We start from the raw sequence: 16,091 nt of genomic DNA on the forward strand, positions 1-16,091 counted from the left end.
GACCAGTGATTTGTGAAATCAATAACTTCACCAAATGGTTTCAAAGATGTTAAGTGAACTGCCCACGGTCACACTGCTGGGGAGTTGTGGACTCACCGGCTGAACCCAGGCGGTCTGACTCCAGAGCCACTCCCACCCATGACCCTCCAGAGGCGGTTCCATTTTGGTTTTTGTTTGTTTGTTTGTTTTTAAGCTTTTATTTAAACCCCAGTTAGTTCACATACAGTGTAATATTACATTCTGGCGCACAATATAGTGAGATTCAGCCCTTCCGTACAAGCCCTAGTGCTCATCACAGCAGGTGCCCTCCTTCCTCCCCATCTCCTATTTCACCCCTCCCCTCTGGCAACCATCAGCTGGTACTCTCTAGATAAGAGTCTGTTTCCTGGTTTCTCTCTTTTCTTCCCTTTAATCATTTGTTTTGTTTCTTCAATTCCACATGAGTGAAATCATATGGTATTTGTCTTTCTTGGATTTATTTCGCTTGGCATGATATCCTCTAGCTCTATCGATGTTGTTGCAAATGGCAAGATTTCATTCTTTTTGATGGCTGAGTAATATTCCATGTATATCTATACCACCTCTTCTTTATCCATTCATCTGTCAATGGAAACTTGGGTGGAGACAATGACTATTAAATTAAGATCACTGAAGCTCAGAAACAAGTATGGAAGCCAAGCAGGAAGTGGCTACCCAAGCACTTAGTAGCGGGCCTGACAAATTCCTTTCTAGAAATATTCCAGGCTTCTTTTTTTTTTTTTATGTTATGTTAGTCACCATCCAGTGCTTCATTAGTTTTTGATGTAGTGTTCCATGATTCATTGTTTGTGTATAACACCTGGCGCTCATTGCAATACATGCCCTCCTTAATACCCAACACTGGGCTAGCCCATCCTCGCACGCCCCTCCCCTCTGAAACCCACAGTTTGTTTCCCGGAGTCCATAGTCTTTCATGGTTCGTCTCCCGCTCTGATTTCCTCCCCCTTCATTTTTCCCTTCCTTCTCCTAATGTCCTCCATGCTATTCCTTATGTTCCACATATAAACGAAACCATATGATAACAGTCTTTCTCTGCTTGACATATTTCACTTAGCATAATCCCCTCTAGTTCTACCCATGTCAATGCAAATTGTGGGTATTCATCCTTTCTGATGGCTGAGTCATATTCAAAGAAACAAGAGCTCTGAATGACACACTGGACCAGATGGACTTCATAGATATATACAGAACATTCCCCCCTAAAACAACAGAATACTCATTCTTCTCAAACGCATATGGAACTTTCTCCAGAACAGACCACATACTGGGTCACAAATCAGGTCTCAACTGATACCAAAAGATTGAGATTATTCCCTGCATATTTTCAGACCACAATACTTTGAAACTGGAACTCAATCACAAGAAAAAATTTGGAAGGAATTCAAACACTTGGAAGCTAAAGACCATCCTGCTTAAGAGGCAATTTCTAATCCCTGACCGGGTCCAGAATATGTCCTTTGGCATGGGGCAGGGCCAGGGGACACAGCCAGGTGAGGAGTGTTTGGGGATCTTGGGCCAAATTTACGTATTTCTTAGGAAGTGTGGATTTCCTCTAGACACTGGTTCCAGCAGGGGGCAGAGCTGTGCTTACATGGGGTGGCGGAAGTCTAGTACAGTTTGATCATTTCAGGCGGGAGGGCTAAAGTTTTGCAAAAATCTGGGGAGCACAAGGATGTCTTGAACCTCTGGGTTCTCTGGCACTTCAGGTTCTCAAAGTAGAAACTCAGCACAGTGGCTGCTAGCTTTCTGAGCACTGGAAAATGAGGACTCAGTGTTTCCGCTTCCAGATTAGCTCCTGGCACACAGCTGGCTGCACGAGTCCGTGGTAATAAGACCATTTCGTTTCAGGAGTTGGGTCATTTGGGGAGGGCTGTTTCCAAGCTTCAGAAGCAAATTCCCCTGGGAGTTCCTTTCTCTATGTGGGTCACTTGACATCATTGTGGAGGAGAGGTATGTGGGCACCTATTCAGGAGTCCAGCCTAAGATGGGACGGCCTCCTTGTACCTCACAGAGCAATGGCGAAGATACAGTGTTTGGGTATTGAAGTTAAGGCCAAAGCTGAAGATGAGAAATAACTTCCCAAATGCTGTGGCCTTTCAAGTTAAATCCATAGGCCTTCACCAAGAATTTGATCAAGGAGGTGGTTAGGAAAGCAAGGCTGGCAATACAGCAGTAGTTATGTTAACAACTCCACCATCATCACTAGTATAGCTGTCACTTCCTGACTGCTTACAATATGGCGGGTGCAGTGCTGATAGCTTGACAAGCTTGGCTCACTGACTCTTTTTAATAATCCTGAGACACTTTCCATTTTATAGATAAAGAAACCAAGGTTCAGAAAGGCTGGGTTACTTCCCTAGGGTCACATAGCTAGGAGATGGGGGAGCAAAAACTTGAACCCGGGCTTGTCTGACTACAAAGCTGGGGCGGGAGGTGCTAAAGCACTCTGACGGCCTACCTCTTAGGGAGGTAGCAAAGATGGAAAACACTGGGGCTTACACCACACTCCGCAGTTTTGGGGGTAGACCTCAAGGCGTAGAGTGGGCAGTGGAAGTCTGAAGAAGAAAGACAAGCAAGGTGAGTCCCTGTGGCCAGCAGCAAGGAAGACCTGGAAACCCCAGAAAGAGGGCTTGGGTTCAAGGATGGTGGACACCTTTCCTGGCGTCTTTCCTGAATAAAAATGACCTTTGGTAATTGTAGTAACTTTTGCATGTCTCTCCTGGAACCTGTGTTGCTCACAGGGCAATGCTGAGCTGACCAGCTCGGCAAAGGGGGAGAGCTGGGCTTCTGGGGCCACCCACAAAGGGTGACCTGGCTGTGAATTCTTCTTTGATCCCACTGCTGGCAGACCACCTTAATGTCCCTGGATTCATTATAGAGCTTTTAAAGGGTATGCATCACCCTATTAATAGCACCTTCCATACAGAGAATAATGGCATTTTCCCCTCACGTCTGCTTCAAGCGAAGCTCTGAAGAGCTCCACTGAGCCCTTTCCAGGCTGCACCTAGGCAAGTGTTCTGCGGTAATGAGCATCACCACTGCTCACCGCTGTAACTCAGGTGCTATAATCATGTGCTTGGTGACAATGCGGGGGTGGGGTGGGGCTTCCTTACCTCATCTGAAGAGCCATTTTCCACTCTGAATCTTCCAGCCCTTTGGATGGCTCCATCAGCATCACTGGAAATAAGCTAGGGGATAAGAGAGTGCTAGTTAGGTAGCTGGGTCACCACGTGCAAAGCCTCTTCTGTCTGTCTGTATCTGTCCTATAAGTAAGCCAAATGCAACGACAGCTGGAGGGCCCAGCCTAGAAGCTAATGGTCTTTCTGAAGCTCTGTCAGCCAAGCCCTCACACAGTTGGTGTCCACAGTCTTTAGGAAGCTGAAGAGTGAGGTCCCCCCAACCCACAAGAGTAGGAAAACAAGAGCATCAAATCTAAATGCGAACATTTTCAATAAAATCTAGATGTGAACATATTCCAATACTGAGAAATATCAAAGCGATGATCCCTGGAAAAACAATCTTAATACACATCACATGTGGACAAGTGCAGCTCACAGATGGCAGAACCGAAAGCCAAGTCTCAAGTTCGGCCGTCTTCACAGGAAAGCCCGAAAAACAATTAATGGCTGGCATGAACTCAAGGCTCTACTAACATCACAGAAAGCTCCTGTGCTTCATTCAGCTTTAAATGGTCTCCAAAAGGCCAATTAGCCCCTTCCAAGGCAGGCAGGCTCTATTTGAGCTCTGGCAACATGATGCTTGCAAACAGACAGTCTTCAAGGAGCTCACTGGTAGGATGAGATGAGTGAGATCGGGGCTTGGCGCATCAGTCCTAAAATTACTGACTCGAGATTTAACTTATTTTCTCCCAAATCTCCTAGATTTCTCAGCAGCAACTTGGGAAAATGACAGGTCTTTTTTTAACCTTTAAATCTGCCCACGATTTGTAGCCAAGATCTGCCAAGAATTTCCATTTCCCAGATTCATTAGAATGAGCTTGCCCTGGGGGAGGACACTTCTTACCTCTCTAACTCAAGACTTACCTGGTAAAACAGATAATACAATTTCTTAAGAAAGATGGTTATCTCCTATTTTCACTCATGTTAAGAGATATGAAGGTGTGAAAACGGAAAAAAACCAGGGGAAACCCTACAAAACTTCCCAAGGAAAATTATTTGCAAAGGCTGATAAATCTTTTCCATGATAAATATAGAAATAATAGTACGTAATATTGGAGCGCCTGGGTGGCTCAGTAGTTAAGCGGCTGCCTTCGGCTCAGGTCATGATCTCAGGGTCCTGGGATCGAGCCCCACATCAGGCTCCCTGTTCAGCAGGACGCCTGCTTCTCCCTCTCCCACTCCCCCTGCTTGTGTTCCCTCTCTCGCAGTCTCTCTATCAAATAAATAAATAAAATTAAAAAAAAACAGTATGTAATATTTATTGAGTGCTTGTAGAAGCGGTTTATGTTTTGGCCTTCACAAGTGTTAGTTCATTTAACTCCCAAAATAGCAATATGGGTGGGTACCATCATCGTTCTCATCTCCCAGTAAGGAAACTGAGGCAGAGGAAGGTAAAATAACCAGCCATAGTCACATCCTAGTTAGCACCTGGGAGGCCTGGGATGTGAACACAGGCAGCCAGACTCCAGAAACCCGTCATCTTCACTTAACTGCTACCCCACCTAACCGTCCTCTGTGGAATGCCCATAAAAAGGCCCAGGTTTTCAACCTAAATTTTATCCTGCAAAATCATTTCTTTTTAGAAACAAATAAAAATATTGTTACGTGTATGTTTAGCTGTTTATGGCATCAGATTATTACATGGTCGGTAAACTGAAGACGAGCAACAGAGGCTGTGTGGTCAAAGAATTCAACCCTGCCCAAGAGAGGTCTGGCCTTTGCTCTCGGCTTCCGAGAGGTCATCTCTAAGCCCTGGGAATATCTGGCAGGCGTGTCTGTTTACCTGGGTCTTCGAGCCACACAGGAGAATAACATGACTCGTGGGCGGGGGGTGCTTTGGGTTACACCATATCAGATCTGCCTGTGGACACCAAGACTCAGGTGAGCGTTCCCGGTGCATGGACTGTCACTGTTGCCAGGAGGGGTTAAGTGCTGTCTATGAAACTACTGGGAGACGACAACTGGGCAGCTCTGCATGCGGAACTCTCCTGGACTCTGTCCCACGTGTCTGTTCCCTTGGCTGATCCTAATCGATCTCCTTTTGCCGTAATAAACCATAAGCCAGCCTAGCAGCCTTCACCAGATTCTGTGAGTCCCCTTCTAGCAAATTATTGAACCTGAGAGCGGCCCCGGGGACCTCCGTGCTCTGCAGTTAATGTCAGGAGTGAGGTCTGGTGGACTGTTTCTAGTTTAGAGAGGCCAATTCTCGAGTACAAGAGCAAGATGAATGTGGGTCTCCTGGGGTCACTGCCATTTTCACAGGGGAAGCATAGAGGACTCAGTGCCATTTTCTTCTTTGCTTGTGAGCTTCTATTCACTGTCTGTTAAAATATTAAAATACAGGTTACAGCAAATAGGTTTCAAGTCAAGTGTTCTTGGCATAGGCTGCCTCAAGGGCTTTGGGAGAAGTGTTCTGAGGTCAATTCTGGAGAGAAAAGAGAGCTGCCATCAACTGATACACCTGACACAGGTGTATAAAGAGATAAGGGGACACGTGCTCCCCTGAATTAGAGGTGGGCTGGGACACTGTAGCTAGTCTCAACCAGGACTCAAAGGCTTGGGAGGAGAGCCGACAGTCATTCACTGATTCACTCATTCATTCACCTAACAAAAATAAAATGTCCACCACTATATTCCAGACACTGCCAGGCAAAGGCAATGATGCCCTTTCCTGTGGTGAGATTAGAATGAGAAGTTCATCGCTTCTTTTGCTTAAAAGGTTCAAGAAGCAGAAAGGAAGAACATGTTTAATGATCTGATGGCTGGAAGGAATTTGGCCCCTTCTGATCTGAAGCCCACAGGCACAGAACTTGGGCTTCAGGCTGACATGTTTGACTCTCGCACCTTTCCCATCTCCGCCACCACCATCCGCACGCATGTCACTGGCATCTTTCACCCGGATGACTGCACCTGCCTCCTTACAGGTTGATGCACCCGCCCACCATCTCCAACCCGACCTGCACACCACTGGGCAATTTCGGCAAACTACAAATCTGACTGTCCCACAGTCCCGCCTCTGTCCCAGCACCCTGCTCCTTCCCACCAGAGGATGGGCACCCATGGCACTCCCTTGTCCAGAAGACCCTCTCCCATCTTCCCCTAAAATACTCCTCCTCGGGGCACCTGGGTGGCTCAGTCAGTTATGCCTCTGCCTTTGGCTCAGGTCATGATCTCAGCATCCTGGGATGGAGCCCTGCATCGCATCGGGCTCCCTGCTTGGGGAGCCTGCTTCTCCCTCTCCCTCTGCCTGCTGCTTCCCCTGCTGTGCTCTCTCTCTGTCAAATAAATAAATAAAATCTTTAAAAGAAAAAAAAAAAAAAGACCTCCTCCTCGTCCCCCACATTCACTGCCAGACCTCACTGCCTGGGAAGATGACCCCAGTGTAACTGCTGGAGCACTCCTGGGAGTTGTGGTTTACATTTCTTGGTGTGATCACGTGATTCCCGCCATTTCTCCTCATGTGCTCCCCTGCGCCCCAATGCTAAGCCCCATGGAGACCATGATGGCTTGTTTTTCTCACCGCCACATCCCCAGAGCTAAGCACCCTGTCTGACACAGTATAGATGTCCACTAAACACTTACCAAATAAGAAATATGTGACTAGATGAAGGCCGAATTTCTGCCGAAATGACCAAAGGAATATAAAATTCGGGGTAAGACCTAGGCCAGTCTTGGAAACCAGAGGTTCATGACTCATGCAAGCAATTTCAAGGGAACTTACTGGGTCTAACGTAAAGGAACGACCAGTGTGAAGGACAGGCCAAAGAACCCGAATCACCACGTGCAAGGGAAAGCCGGGCTGCTGGTAACGGAATCAGATCCAGCACACCCAGCTAGCACCCTGGGCAGCTGCTGGCAGGCCCGGCTGAGGGGAGCGTGCATGTAAGGGCAGTAGGTGGGCAGGTGACTGACTCACTGGTCGCGCTGGCAGAGTGACTTGGCGCCGGCTGGCCGAATGGCAGTCCCAGGGCTCGCCTCACAGCTGCTTCGGGCAGCTGGCTACGTAAAGCACAAGGTGCCGTGCTGGCCGGGGCCCGGGGAGGACTAGTACACCAGCCGATGTGAAAGGAGACAGTGCTCCAGTGAACTTGGGGATGAGAAAAATAACAATGCAGGAAAAAAAGTCCTTTTAATGCAGCAGAGAAGCTGTTTCTGTCAGTAATTTTCCTTCTATTATTCCTCATACCTGTGATCTGGCTAATTAAAACTACAGAAAATCGAAACTCGTCCCTTTGTCGGAAGATTCGACTCAGGAATGAAATAATGTCTACTAGCACCTATCTAAATGTCCAATGCCACGTAACCTAGAAGCTCCCTGCCCTGCCTCTTCCAATGTGGCGCAGAGCTCTGGCTGCCACCAAAATACGCTCTTGCCATCTTCTGTAGGACAGAATGCCCTGGACACATGGCCAGATCAATTTCCCTTAAGGCAGCTGTTTGACTTAATTCTCTCCACTTGAAGATGGTCCAAGTCCCGGGTGGCATGTGGGGAGCCAGGCCCTTTAGGGGGGAAGGTGCCTCAACTTTTCTTCTAGGAGATACCAAAAAGAGCAATGAACAAAACCCACGGAAAGCAAGGGGTAAAAGATCAGAGCAGAAATTATAGAATTAAAAAGACAGTACAATCAATAAACACTGCCAAGAAATCACCAGCAAGTCTGATTTTAAAAAGCAAAGAACAAACATGAATACAGAGTGATAATAAGGAAAACATAACTGCTAAGAAGAAAGAAATTTCTTGAAGCATGACAGACTGCTACTTGAGATGGTGCAGCATTATCAGAACCTTCCATGAAATGGACATTTTCCAGAAAAATACACATAATGAAAACTGGTTTTGGAAGAGAGAGAAACCTGAAGTACCAGCACCTGCTTGTAGAACTGGGGCAGTAGTGAGAACTGGCCCCACAGAGGGGCCCTGGCTGCGGGGGCGGCATGTCCCCACGGGGGTAGCCGGCTCAGTCACAGGGAGGCTGGCTGCGGCCAAGCCTTCCCTCAAAGGAGACAGCAGCAGAATCCTTTTGCATTTGTTTTAAAGCAGAATTCAGGGACAGGGTGTTAACATCAGTAATACTAAGAAAAGAGGGCAGGACTTTTATTTTATTTTTTTTATCTTGTCTGACATTTCCGATTCAGTCATACCCCAAAGGAAGGGCCGTGCTGAGGAAGACTATCTGAGAGAGAGAGAGAGAGAGAGAGAGAGAGAGAGATGGGGGCGGGGGACGCAAATCAAATGATCTTTTGACTCAGGAGGGATTCCTTCAGAGTTCCCACACTATCCAGTGCTGTAGCCATGAGCCTCATTTAAATTTTACGTTACTGACAATAAAATAAAATTTAAAAAACCCCATTCAGTTCCTCAATAGCACTAGTGACATTCAGGCGCTCAATACTGTCATGTGGCTACTGGGCTGGACAGTACAAATCACACATTTCCATAGCCACAGGAAGTGTTGTCGGGCAGCACTGCGACAGGCTGGACATGGAGACCATTCTGCGTGACCAGGATCGAATCGGTTTCTCAGGCGGAAACTCCTGAGAGTTAGTTAAATACACTAACGATGGTGGAAATTCAGGGAAATTTCATATCTCAAGTAGAGGCTTTGGTCCAAACTCAGCCAAAGTGTAACAGATTCATTTAACACTAAGCTGTGTTCAATGTATTAGATGTTTTATTTCTGGAAAAAAGCACTATCCAAGCAATTATATCCAGTCGTATGATTTAACAAATTAATTTAAAAGAAAAAAAAAACCAGGAAGCATAAAATGTTAGTCATTAACTACTGTAAATAAGATTATTATTCGTTTAATATTATAGGCAATTCAGTGAGAATATTTCCTAAGTTAATATGAATACATAATTTTTCAAAAACAAAAGACTCTTTCTCTTTCTACTTAATTGCTTTGTTTCTTTGGGCTGGTGTTTGTTTCCATTCTAAAGCAGTTCAAGGATTCCCTGTGACCTCTGTTATCACGCACTCTACAGAGGTCACGTTCAGGTATATAAGTTACAGAAACAGTATTTCAATCTAGGATAAAATCTCAAAACGTTAAAAATAAGATACATCTTAAAACGCAGTATTTCAAATTTGTACACCCACCCCTCCCCATCTCCTTTCTTTCCAATGAGTGGTTCTGAGTGTGGGTTTGGCACGCAACTGCTCGGGTTCAAATCTAGTTCTATACTTATTAGTTGTGTGACTTTGGGCAAATCACTTAATTTTTCCTCTCTAAATTTTGGCTTCTTTACCTCTAAAATAGGGACAATGATTGTAGCCACTTCGAGGCTCATGGAGAACATTCGATAATATAAAATATGTAATGAGCCTAGAACAGTGCCTGGACATAGGGAATGCTCAATAAATGTCTAACAACATATACTAATACTAGTAACAAAATGATGAATACAAAATGCTCTGATTATTACAGTTAGTACGATTAAACTATTTTTAATGCTGAATTTAAATGCTTGGAAGCTCTGTTTAAACATTTGTCTATCTAGCAAACATTCGTGAGAGCCTATTTTTCAGGGCCTATACTAACTGCTGGACTTAGAAAGACAAATGCAGCATGATCGCTGCCCTGAAGGAGCCCAGAGCCTAGTGGGAGAGAAACAAACATATAAACAGATAAATCACCACACAATCTAGTTAAATGCCTCAACAGTAGAAAGAATGGGGTGCTGGGGGAGGTCAGAGGCTGGAGAGACCAACTCTGCCCGGGGGAAGTGGAGAAGCTTTCATTGCTGTAATGAAATCTATTCTAGAAGGTGTACAGGGCCTTTGAGAAATGATTTCCAATGGAAGATTTTTTTTTTTTTAACCACAAATACGAGTCAAGAAGACCCTTCTGACGCTGTCTATGCAAATCACAGACACACACATACACCCATACAGACACATACACCTGACTTCGAAAGCGCTGCTCAGAAGGGATGAAAGAAAGTGTAAATGTTTCCATCAAAAACAATTGCTGAATCAGTATTTTGTATGCCTGAAACTAATATAACACTGTATATTAACTATATTTCAGTAAAAAAAAAAAATAATAATAAAGGCCAGGAGCCAGGGTCAATGGGCTTAAAGCTGGGTAGAATGAGCCATCCCCCGACTGGCTTGTGTGGCTCCTGGGCCCGTGTCCTGGTCACCCTTGGTGACTTCCGCTGCCTGCAGGGAGAGGCAAGGAGCAGGGGTGGGGACCAGAGATGCTCTCTTTTCTCCCTCTCTTTACCTGATCCTACTCTGCTTGTGCCAAGGGCCAGGGAAAAGCCCTGGGGGCTGGGGCGGCTGGCATATCTGGGTTGGTCAGAAGGTCGTCCAGCCAGGATAACGGATGTTGACTGAAGGAAAACCACCAAGGCCTCAGATCCGGGCTCAGATGCTTTATTGCTATCATCATCCCTGGCCACCATCCTCAGCAAACGCAGCGTCCGTCACAATGATTCACCTGCTGTCTTGAGCTCATGTCCTCTGCTTTCTCAAATCTAATGACCTCACTTACCTCACGGCTTTGCCGTCCACTGCTAAAACCCTGCACGTGTGCTCACCCGCACTGGCATAGCTCGGTTATCACATACCTAGCTTGTAACCCACCTTGGCGTGTTAGGTGTATGTTCGGGCCGGGGCCTGTGGTCAGTACGTCAATGCTGTGCTTCCCAACATATGGGTCTCCTGTCCTGCCGACCTCTCCTCGTGCCCCGCATCAAGCCCCAGCTCTCAACCACCTGCTACCAAGGACATTCTCTCTCTTTTTCTTCTGTGTTCAAAGACACAACAGTTTCCGAGAAACTAGGCCTACAAGCAGCTCCGGCTACTTGACCCTGGCTAGACCTTCACGACCACTCCCTAATTCCTTCCTCTGTTCCTTTCTCACGTTCCATTACACCTCCCCCCTTGGTTCTGCCTTGTCGGTCGGTCCAGATACACCCTTTCTTCAGAGATGATGACCTCTCCACCTATTTTACTGAGAAGTGTGAGGCCCGTCAGGATGAGTGCCATCCTTTGACCCTCCATCTCAAAATATATCTGTCTTGGTTTCCTCATTAAAATAATATCTGACTATTGGTCCCTGATACTCAGCTTCCCTGTAAAATACCCATGAAGATTCAGCACGAAAGAGGACAATGCAGGAGTCTGAGAAAGACTGCTCATCCTGTGGCCATGATTTGAGGACATTTTCTACTTACTCTATGGCCGATGGAGAAGAATGGAGAAACACATTTGATCCCTGACTTTGTTGCCTGACACAGAGCAAATCTGTGGTCAGCACAGGAAGCTGGACGGCACTTTATTTGTCCCCCTGTGGTCTCATCTTGGCTGAGAGACGTTGGGTCTGTATGGAGAACGACAATATGATATCGGGAGTCACCCTTACATGCACGGGTGCTGCATTTTAAGGCAGCTGCTGTCACGTTAGCGCCCCAGGTAGGGAGAGGGACAGGAGGAGTCCTGGAGCGGGGCTTCCTGGGGAGTACATACAGTTTTGCCAGGATGCCCAAGGGTGACTGGAATGGGGAAAGATTCAACCTCGTGATAACCTCCATCGTATTCTTTAATCCACACAGAGGCCATTTTCTCAAGCTTAGGTAAAGAGCTGAGCACACATTACTTCGATACTCCCCTTCCAACCAGACTGCTATCTGTCCCTCCCTCCCCACCCCAGCTCGTGCTATACATATAAATTCTGGAGCCACTGGTTCAGAGCAGCCAAAGCCAAGCATGGAGAGCATCCTATCTCCCTCCAGCAGAGCTTTACCAGATAAACACCAGCTAGACGCTGGACAGTGATCACGGAGCTCTGCACAACCACTGGCCATTCGGCTGGTCAGCTCGGAGAAGCTACAGCACCCGAAAGGACAATGAGAGCCGACGGCCAGTCACATATTCTGTCTGTTGAAAAATACAAGGTCCAAATAGCTCTTTGTTTTTATTTGAAGATTTTGTTAAAAAAAAAAAAAAAAAACAAAACCCAAAACAACCCAACATGGGAGCTATGAAAAAAAAATGCTACAGATGGTCTTGAAAACTAGAAAGGAAAGCACACCATGTTTTTACACTCAAACCAAAATAAAATTTCAGAAAATCAGTTGTTGTGCTCAATAAGACAGAAGACATGATCTTTGCAACAAGTGTATAAAGTTTTTGGAAGGGATTAAAAAAAGAGGACCAAAAAACGCAAATGCGGGATTAACATCCTTGTTGACAGGAAGCAAAATGTTCATTGTAGAAGACAGCAAGAGTAAATATATTCTTTATTTAAGATGCTTCCCCACAATGAAAAGGAACAAAATGAAACAAAAAGAATGAGAAAGAAAAGACAGTTATAAAGGATAGAGAAAAAGACCTTTCTTACTGTTGTGTAGGGAGGAAAAATGAGAAATAATCCAAGATAGAGCAGAAGACAATATTCATCCCTGACATAAGACCAGGGACTAAGAATCAAAGAGATGATGGGGCGCCTGGGTGGCACAGCGGTTAAGCGTCTGCCTTCGTCTCAGGGCGTGATCCCGGCGTTCTGGGATCGAGCCCCACATCAGGCTCCTCCGCTATGAGCCTGCTTCTTCCTCTCCCACTCCCCCTGCTTGTGTTCCCTCTCTCGCTGGCTGTCTCTATCTCTGTCGGATAAATAAATAAATAAAATCTTTAAAAAAAAAAACAAAACAAAGAGATGAGATGTTTTAGGCAAAATTAATGAAAAGAGAAACACACAGAGAAGTTACGGGAAATTTTAAAATAAAAGAGTAAAGAAGATCTGAGAAAAATCCCGGCGGGAAAGCTCATCAAGAAAAGAAATAAACTGCCCTGGGCTTCTGTTCAGAACTGTACGGCAGAAGCTGACCACGCTGGGTTGAATGGTGTCCCCCCAGATTTACGTCCACCTGGAATCTCAGAATGTGCCCTCATTTGCAAAGAGGGTCTTTGCAGATGTGATTGAGTAAGTTAAGATGAGGTCATACTAGATTAGGGTGGGACCGAAATCCAATGGCTGGTGTCTTCACAAGAGACAAGAGAGGCGGCGTGCAGACTCTGGGATGCAGGGAGGAAGGCCTCTGAATAAGCCTGGAATGAGAGGGCTATAAGCCGGAAGAATGACCGGGATTGCAGGCAGCCCCGGAGGCAGGAAGAAGCAAGGAAGGATTTTTCCCTAGAACCTTCTGAAAAGGAACATGGCCTGGTGTCATGTTGATTTTGGACTTACAGGCTCCAGAACTGTGAGAGGACACGCTTCTGTTGTTTTAAGCCATCCAGTTTGTGGCCATTTCCAACTGCAGGCTTATGAAATGAATACAGTATCAGATCAGAATTTGTCAAGTTTTAAGAGAAAAAGGTGATCATTTGGAAATTTTAAAACCAGTCAAGTTATTCTTGTGGAAGCCATTACTTGAGACAGCCCCTGATATGTAACGATTGAGAACAGATACCCTCATGTACTGCCTAAAAACTTACGTGGAACTCCAGGACAAGGACCCCATAGTATGGTTCTGGAGGTCACAGCCAATGCCATCAGACACAAGGGAGGAAGGCATTCGGGTGGGAGGAGAAAAAAGTTGTTTGTCTAAGAGCATCTCCATCTCCAGAAAGATGAAACTTTGTTTTGAAATAAAGATACCAATAAAATATACAAACCCATTTTGTATACAAATTTAATTTCTAAAGGGGCATACAGTAAATCTTAATAGTTATTACCTGTAGGTGGTAGGATTACAAACGAATTTAATTTTTGTGCTTTTCAGTATATTTCAAGTTTTCTATGACGAACATGCATTCCCTTTATAATCAGAGAAGTATATTTAGAAGTGTGCTGGCATACACACACACACACACACACACACACACACACACAAAGACTGGGAAGTAATATAAAAAATCTGAGAAGAGGAAAAGAACTTATCAGACACTAGATTTTTAGCAAAACCGATCTTTTAGCTAATACTTGGACCTCTGGCGGTGAGCCAGTGCCACTGGAGACACAACCACAACAAAAGAACCATAAGCCCCGCCCACTAGAAAAGGTGAAATGCCCACAACTAATTACAGTGTAAAAAATGACAGGTGCCATAGAGAAAGGTAAAGAAATCAAGGGTTCTTTTTTAAAAATTTTTTTTGAGAGAGAGAGAGAGGTGGAGGTGGGGGGTGGCAAAGGGCAGAGGGAGAGGGGAGAGGGAGAGAGGAGAGGAAGAATCTTAGGCAGGCTCCATGGCCAGTGCAGGGCTCCACTTGGGGCTCGATTTCATGACCCTGAGATCATGACCTGAGCCGAAATCCAGAGTCAGACCCTTAACTGACTGAACCACCCAGGTGCCCCAAGAAATGGAGGGTTCTAATGGGTGAAAGATGACTTTCCCATAGGGAACTCAGGTAAGGCTGCTTGGAAAACAGACCTGGCAGACACATATTTCAAGAAGGTATTTTAGAAGGAAAGAGAGCCATAAAGAGGCCCCAGGGGCCTGGGTAGTGGTGGGTGAAGGCCTGCTCGGCTGGATCACGGACTATATGAGCAAAGGCTCCAAAGACAGGCTGGAGAAAGACCGTGGGAAAGCCTTAAATGTCAGGCTAAACGGTTTCCTGCTTTATTCCATAAACAAAGGAGAGATGCTGAAGGTTGTTTGAAATCATCAAGATCATGTTGACAGAGCTGAGTATTTGGGAAAGAACTCTTTACGGCATTAAGGAAATCAAAGCCCCCAGACTCAGGTTAATTACAGCTGAGCATTCTGACAAACTGGATGTAATCTTATCAAAACTGGTGGAATGGAATCTGCGAGATGTCAGGGTGGCAAGACGATGTGCCAGAAACTCAGGGAAAGAGGAAATGACATAAATGTCATACAAAAAAGGGAGTACACAGAAGCAAACACTTGTGCTCTTTTTTTTTTCCTTCTTGTCTCCTTAAGAGATCAAAAAAGAAACATGTAAGGACCTTAAAGTCACTTTCATTATGGAAGCTTGTAAAAACTGCACACCATTCAGCCCACCCCAGACATAATGAATCAGGGCCTGAAGTTTAAACAAACTCCCTCAAGTGACTTTTATGGACAATAAAGTTTGAGGGGCATTGGAACAGGCCATAACAAGCCAAGATAACAGAACTTCGTGGTAAATACAACCTACTGGGATAAGGTGGGGGGGACAATCTTGAACAAGTTATTAATCTCTCTGAACTTTAGTTAGCTCACTAGTAAAATGGGTGTAGGAACACCTCATCAGGTGGTTGTGGAATTTGCGTTAGTATACATAACACACATGTATATTGCCATGCATATATACACGTGTCTGCGAGTATCTATCTCCCTACCGCTCAAAAGGCTGTCTGGCATTGATGTGCGCATGCACGTGAATAAAGAGCCATCTAGCCGTCAAATCTATCTAGGACATAAAACCAGTAAGATTTGCTAAGAGACTGGATGTGGGGGATGGGAGATTTCCTGGTTTCCGGAATTAGCAACTGAAAAGAAAGTAGCACCATTCCCTCAGTGGTTTGAGGTAGGGAAGAGGGACAACCTGAGTTCAGTCTGGGACATGTTGAGGTGCAGCCGCCTTCAGGCCGTCCCAGGAGAGACATCCAGTGGGCGTTTGGGCAAATGGTTCCACGTGCCGTGGACAGAGATCTAGGAAGAATACATGGATGTGTGAGTCACGGTCCGAAGGCAGTAATGAAGCCACGGGGTGGGAGAGATCACCAAGAAGGAGCGTGGAGTGGGAGCAGAGTATCTGAGACGGAGCCCTGACGAGCATCAAAATGTGAGGACTCGGCAGAAGAGAGAGAATCCGTAAAGAAGCTGAGGTGAAGCAGGGAGGCAGGAGAGCTGAGGCACAGGCGCGGAGGGAGGAGAGAAGGTGTTCACAGGGCCCAGGCTGCAGACTGGTCCTGGAA

General features: G+C 45.7%; 1 protein-coding gene across 1 annotated transcript in view; it reads right to left on the minus strand.

Annotated features, from left to right (window-relative positions):
• GARNL3 (GTPase activating Rap/RanGAP domain like 3) overlaps positions 1–16,091 on the minus strand; it is a 141,901-nt gene that overhangs the window by 77,613 nt on the left and 48,197 nt on the right. Inside the window, exon 4 of the mRNA XM_045790907.2 lies at positions 3,153–3,227. Within this exon, the coding sequence (XP_045646863.1) occupies positions 3,153–3,227 (75 nt within the window). The remainder of the gene's footprint in view (positions 1–3,152; positions 3,228–16,091) is intronic.

This window comes from Ursus americanus, chromosome 18, assembly GCF_024610735.1.
Source record: "Ursus americanus isolate L20-20 chromosome 18, mUrsAme1.1.p, whole genome shotgun sequence".
Taxonomy (NCBI): Eukaryota; Metazoa; Chordata; class Mammalia; order Carnivora; family Ursidae; genus Ursus; species Ursus americanus.